Source organism: Lygodium microphyllum, chromosome 12 (assembly GCF_053477565.2).
Source record: "Lygodium microphyllum isolate KBCC chromosome 12, Lygodium_microphyllum_v1.1.10, whole genome shotgun sequence".
NCBI classification, from domain to species: Eukaryota; Viridiplantae; Streptophyta; class Polypodiopsida; order Schizaeales; family Lygodiaceae; genus Lygodium; species Lygodium microphyllum.
This window is the reverse complement of record NC_141146.1, coordinates 59,238,312-59,245,320: the sequence shown is the minus strand read 5'-3', so window position 1 is coordinate 59,245,320 and position 7,009 is coordinate 59,238,312. Positions and strand designations below refer to the sequence as shown.

General features: G+C 35.8%; 1 protein-coding gene across 1 annotated transcript; it reads left to right on the top strand.

Moving 5' to 3' along the window:
• Window positions 1-1,522: 1,522 nt before the first annotated feature.
• LOC148027805 (protein NRT1/ PTR FAMILY 8.5-like) lies at window positions 1,523-5,219 on the top strand. Its single transcript, XM_087689503.1, has 4 exons — window positions 1,523-1,755; window positions 1,935-2,152; window positions 2,358-2,893; window positions 4,169-5,219. Exons 1-4 carry the CDS (start codon window positions 1,656-1,658, stop codon window positions 5,040-5,042), a joined length of 1,728 nt encoding a protein of 575 aa, XP_087545629.1. The 5' UTR covers window positions 1,523-1,655; the 3' UTR covers window positions 5,043-5,219.
• Window positions 5,220-7,009: the final 1,790 nt, after the last annotated feature.

Below are 7,009 nucleotides of genomic sequence, written 5' to 3'. Positions count from 1 at the left end.
GAAGTGTTTGCTTTGGTTCCATCTTACAAGGGCCTATACTATAGACATTGTAATACATCTTTGCTTTTTCAGGCGGTTCAAATTCAACAAACAGCATCATAGTGCTGCATAAAAGAGTCTCATTCATTCATATATATGAAGTGCACTATACATGTCAATCTTAACACAATATTGAATTTTTTTGTGAGAAGAATTTGATGGAATTTAAGAGATTAGAAGTTTATACATTTATATTATGTTAAGGAATCAAATGCAAAATTTTCCACAATAGTATAAGTGTATGAAATTCAAATCAAGCAAAGTTGGTGAATCTGTTCCTACTAGACAAGATGTCACATGATTTTTTGAATATTGAGTTGTTATGAAGTCAGATAAAGTAAGAGGAAGAAAGAAGGGTCTAAAATCATAACAACTGTACATATAATTAAGGAATTACAGCATTATAATATGTATAGCTATAGTAATATCAAGAAGTCACATCAAAAGCGTCTTGGAATTACAAGATTTGTCGTGTGTGAGCTCACATTTTCTATGACAAATTTATACAAGGTATTGAAACTTTCTAAAATCTCAAGATTATGTACAATCATAAAACTTTCCAAACCAAAAGGGTAGAAACTTTCTAGTGACTACGTACAATCCTAGGCTCACTATGATTTTTATTGGAGTTTTTGAAACACAAAAAACGACGGAAATGTTTATGCATCTATGATCATATTCCTCCCCATAAATACTGATTAAGTAATACAAAGAAGTGTCTTTTGCAACTAGATTCTTGAAGTTAACACAATGGAAAGCTTTAAAAAACATGTGCATGAAACAACTTCCTAGAAGAATATAGATTCCCCAACAATATAAAACCTTAGAATCTTAAATTCACTGCTTTATATTTGAGAACTTGCCAATGTAAGCTACAAGAATAACCGAGATTCTTGAATTTTGAACCATTTCTAAATCACAACTCTTAAAAATATTTGGTGTACAATTGCATCTTTTCAAAAAGTTGGTGTGCTGTCTTTTTAAGTTTTATAGGTTGGCTCAATAGGGGCCTATGTTTAGAATATGTTAGACCTCTCAAGTAAACTATGTATCTTTTCACAAAGTTGGTGTGTATGCATTCTTTTTAAGTTATATAGATTGGCTCAATGGGAGCCTATGTTCAGAACACGTTAAACCTCTCAAGTAAACTATGTAGGAGCTACACCTTGTTATCGGTCATTTAGATTGTATTCTTTCCACTTGTAGAGAATATTACATTTAAAAAAGGAATTTTGACAATGTCAATAGTGTTCTCAATACGAACCTATATGGCACCTATCAAGGAAACACTTACTTCTTATATTAGAGCTTGTTCAATACATATACTTGCATCACTCACTCACTCACTCACTCACTCACACTCCCCCTCCCCCTCCCCCTCCCACTCACTCACTCACTCACTCACTCACTCACTCACTCACTCACTCACTCACTCACTCACTCACTCACTCACTCACTCACTCACTCACTCACTCACTCACTCACTCACTCACTCACTCACTCACTCACTCACTCACTCACTCACTCACTCACTCACTCACCCTCCCCCTCCCCCTCCACACAGGTGCATGCACACACAGATCTAGCTCTTGTTTTGATGTGCAAGAATTTTTATCATGAAAAGCCTTGAGGAAGATCAAAGTTTAGATTGGCTTGGTAGGCACCCCAGTCAAGGAAAGAAGCTTGGTGGATGGCCATGCTCCTACTTTCTCCTAGGTACATGGGGTTTAGCTAGTCTCACAAGGATGTTTCACCATGTTTGATGTGATTGCATCTTCTACTTTATGTCTTTATATCAAATGCCAAATTTATAGCTCCATGATAAGCATGATCAATATGCAAGATTGACATGTTAGGTTATCAAAATGTTTTAATTTTGGGATGTAATGTTGCAGGAGCAATTTGTTTTGATTGCTTCGCTTATAGTGGGGTCTTCATCAACCTTGTTCTCTACTTCATAAGGATATGGGGTGATAGCTCAGCAAGTGCAGCTAATGATGTGACCAACATCATGGGGACAATGTTTTTCACAGCTATGATAGGAGCTTTTATTGGCGATGCCTACTTAGGTAGGCTTTGGACAACAATTATCTTTCTTGTCACATACATTTTGGTAAGTAAGTGTAGCTTTATGAAGCTTATTCCCTTGTTCAATGGATAGAAATGTATTCATGTGTAGTATTCCATGCGTATCTAGTTTATGTTCTAGTTGGATACAATTTTACTTGATAAACATACCATTGAGTGTGGATGTACTAATCAAAGATATGCATGATCAAATATATGAATCTAATGGCATGACATGAATTTACGTACAGGGCGTAATAGTGGCAAGTATTGCAATAACATTTCAAGGAAGTATGAATATTCATGCAACAACTCAACACATGTCATATCCTACATGGATTAGGGTGTTGCTCTCTATGGGCCTATACATAGCAGCAATAGGAAATGGGTCCTATGCAACATTGCTTTTTTCATTTGGAGGAGACCAATTTGATTCCCCATCTAGTAAAGGGAGTTTCTTCAATTGGATCTTTGTGGCATGTAACATAGGCCAATTTGTGTCACTTATATTCATCACCCATCTTCAAGAGATGGGGCATTGGGCACTAAGCTTTTGGATTCTAGTGGGCTCACTAAATATGTCATTGCTATTAATTTTTATGGGAGCACCCAAGTCTAGACAATATAAGGCTGGAGGCAATCCTTTTGTGCGCATAGCTCAAGTATTTGTATGTGCCATACGCAAGCATTCAATGATTGTTGAATCAAATTCACTCCATGAAGTAGGAGATGGGCACATGTCTATAATCCCTGGCTGTAGAAAGCTAGCACACACTCAACAATTCAGGTAATCTCCTCATCTATTTTCAACATTTTCTCTTATGATCTTACTTTTTGCCTTTTTGTTTCATTAAGTTCTCTCTCTCTCCATTCATGCAACGTTGATGTACATATGCATATATTTGAAGTAACAATTATCACACACACACACACACACACACACACACACACACACACACACACACACACACACACACACACACACACACACACACACACACACACACACACACACACACACACACACACACACACACACACACACACACACACACACACACACACACACACACACACACACACACACACACACACACACACACACACACACACACACACACACACACACACACACACACACACACACACACACACACACACACACACACACACACACACACACACACACACACACACACACACACACACACACACACACACACACACACACACACACACGTGGAAGCATAACTTTGCATGCATGTAGATACATAAATTTTTTGGTATATGCATGCATGCATGTAAATATTTAAATGAATGTAAATTTTTGGTACATACATACATACATTCACGCGTGCATGCATGAATGTAGACATCATATAAAGTCTACATGTATTTCTCAAAAGAAGTCTAAAGTTACAAAATACAATATGAAATTTCTCATTATGTTTTGTAGTGACTAGTGGTTTAACTTTTGAAGTCACTCATGCTAACCTTGTCCCTTGAACTATTTAGTCTTTTCAATAGGGTTAGTCTTTTCCTAACCCTATTGAAGTGAAACATTTATGATCAATACAACACAATGTATTTATGTGTTTATTCAATTCTATATGCACATACATCTAATCATGAACATTAGATGGCCTACTTCCTTGTTTATAGGTACAAAGTATATGTGTTTATTTCCTCACACATGCCTATACACGTATTTTTGCATATTTCATGGTATATTTCCTTGTTTATAAGAATGATGTGGTGAGTCTAATTGTGGGCGAATTCAAGTATGAAACCATCTATACATGCCCCACACATATACTAAATTCTTGGGATTATACAAGGTACCTTTATTATTTAATTGGAACGTTTTGGAGGATTTGAGAAATGACTTTATGGATTTGATATCAACATGTTAAAATAAGTGGGATTTTCATTTTCTACTAGTCATCTTGGACTAAAAATGTAATCCTTTATATGAACTTCTATTAGTTACAACTAAGTATGAAAAATATTTGGAGACTCAAAATGATAAACCATGCTCATACACTTTTCTTTTGTTTTTGAGGTGGCTTGATAAGGCAGCTATAATGACAAGTGATGGGAAACAAAATGCATGGCATATCTGCACTATAACTCAAGTGGAGGAGGTAAAGTGCTTGATTCGTGTGATACCTTTCTTGGTGTCAAATATAATTTGCTTCATCATCTATGCTCAAGTCACTACATTCTTTGTGGAGCAAGGAGCCAACATGGACCGCCACATCAAATATTTTAATGCCACCATTCCAGCTGCATCTATGCAAGTCATTACAGTTGTTATTAGCATCATTTTTGGTGTAATGTATGATTACCTAATAACTCCAATTTTGCAAAGGAGAACAGGAAAACAAGAGGGATTAACATCACTACAACGTATGGGGTGGGGAATCTTTGTTGGCATTATTGCCATGGTAGTGGCTGCACTAGTAGAGGGAAAAAGATTAAGATATGCTAGAAGGATATCCTTTTCCCATGATTCTTCCTTGATAAAGCCACTCTCTGTCTATTGGTTAATTCCACAATATGCTTTGTTAGGAATATTCCTTACATTTAGGTTCATTGGTCAAACAGATTTTTTCTATAGTGAGCTATCTGATGGCATGAAAAGCCTTGGAATATCACTCTCCCTCTTATCCGGTGGACTTGGTAACTATGGTAGCACTCTCCTTGTAACTTTGATAGTCAAGATCACAACAAGAGAAGACTCCTTAGGTTGGATCCCTCGTGATCTCAATGATGGTCATTTGGATTACTTTTATTGGCTTCTTGCAACCCTTACAACCATTACACTTGCATTCTTCTTCATATTTTCCTACTCATATACCTATCTACGTGATCAACAACCCAAGGAAACAGCCTTAGCACTCAATCTCAATGACCAAAAAGCTACAAAACCTTAATAGGGGAAGGCAAATGACTTGTATCTACATGCTTGTATGAGATAATTTGCAAGTATTTTGTGGAGCTCCACTTTTGCACATGTGTTTTTCAAATTATTCCAACTTTTGTTCTCTTTATCTATGGCCCTTGTACAATAATATGATTATCAAAGTTGGATTCTCTCCATGCGATAACCCATATCTAGCACATGATCTTGCATGTAAAGGAACCTGGCACATAACAAACCACAAGCATTTATTCTCCTTGCGAGAAAGTTATTGATGAGAGAGGAAGGCAATCAAATGTCTTATGTGAGAACATCAATAATCGTTGTTATGCTTAAAACTTCGCAAATTTTGGATATAGTCTAATGTTTCTTCTCCAAATAGATTAAATTCTTCTAAACCAAGGTAATTATATGTCCACCTTGTGTTGAAAAATTTAGGCACGAGAAACTATGTGGCATCTTTGGGAGGGAGCAACAATTTAGCACTAGAAACTAAAAGTAATAATTGTAACTTGTTAGCCTACTACATGCACTTCACATGAGATTGCATCATGGAGTTAGCATGCACTATTCCCTTTCCTCATAAGAAAGGAAGAGGAGGCATGCTTCACATGTGACAACAGCCTACTTTGGCACACGACAAAGTGGAAGCATTTATTCTCTTGTGAGAAACCTAACAATGCTCTCATCAAACTTTCTCTTAGTAGTCTCATCGAAATTTCTCTCATGGAGATATATACATATATGATGAAGGTATTTTATTTTTGTATTCCGCATCGATCACACACACGCACACACGCACACACGCACGCACGCAGGCACATAGATTGAGGGATAGATTTTTTAACGGTCATGTTTCTCACACATGGCACAAAGAGAGAGAGAAGGAAAGAGGGAGGGAAAATGTTTTAAATTGAGGTTAACAAACTATCTAGAGACATAGCACCACAATTTTTGGCTTTAAGATTACCAAAAAGGTTGGAATTTTGAAAACAAAAAGATTTGTAAAGGCCTCAAGTTTCTCAAGAAATCTAAAGCATCAACAAAATTCAACACTTGAAAAGTATCAAAAACATGTGGAGGGTTTGGGAAGGTCTCTATAATGTATTCTTGGCCATACAAAAGAATGCCTTTGATGAGCTTACCTCAATATTTTTCACATTTACCACTCAAAAGCTCATTACAAACCAAATCACTAATTTCTTATGCATAGTCATACAACACAATAGCATTAAAATTGATTATGAAGGTTGAATACATTATGAGAGATCTCCATATAGGAAATCCTATAAGAACACTCTATTGGCACCTACAAGGTCCAAATAATCAATAAGGCATTGTAGACGTAAAAAAAGACATACAAACATGGACAATAATTATCACTACAAGGGATTAGTCTAGTATACATATAAATAGGTGCATTTTATGAATTATTAAAATAATATACAAGTGCATCAATATGGAGAGTTACATTCTTTTCAATTGACCTAGAATTATATGTGCATTAACTTTGATTCTTAAATGCATTTTTAAGTTGCAGTACTATAGACACATTTAAACATACTAATTTCTAGCATAGAATGATCATAGAGCTATCGATTGTAGAATTGTAGCTCAACTTAGATGTTATTTTTCTTCAATTAGTCACATCCACCACCTCAAATAACAATCAAACTCAAAATAAATGAAATGGTAATAACAAAAGTTGTTGACCTATATATTCATAATATTACATATATTTTAAACTCATTTGAAAGCCAAATTGGACTTAGCTTGCAAAAGAGTTGATACATCATATGCGAAACCACATTCCAAGCCAGATTTAGCTTGGTTTACATAGAAAAGAGCTAAAATAACATAAAACTAGGAAAAGACATCCTGAATATGCATACCTTATTGGTGCACTATGATGTGCTATGCCTGCATGTTGTCATGTGGTTACACATTCAATGAAGGAAAACCTTAGGAAAGGCCATTTAT

Bases quoted from the DNA above. Each gene is read 5' to 3' on its own strand.
- LOC148027805 (XM_087689503.1), top strand. From the start codon at position 1,656: ATGAAAAGCCTTGAGGAAGATCAAAGTTTAGATTGGCTTGGTAGGCAC. The intron at 2,153-2,357 runs GTAAGTAAGTGT...ATTTACGTACAG, and splicing joins TTCTTGTCACATACATTTTG to GGCGTAATAGTGGCAAGTAT. The intron at 2,894-4,168 runs GTAATCTCCTCA...TTTGTTTTTGAG, and splicing joins GCACACACTCAACAATTCAG to GTGGCTTGATAAGGCAGCTA.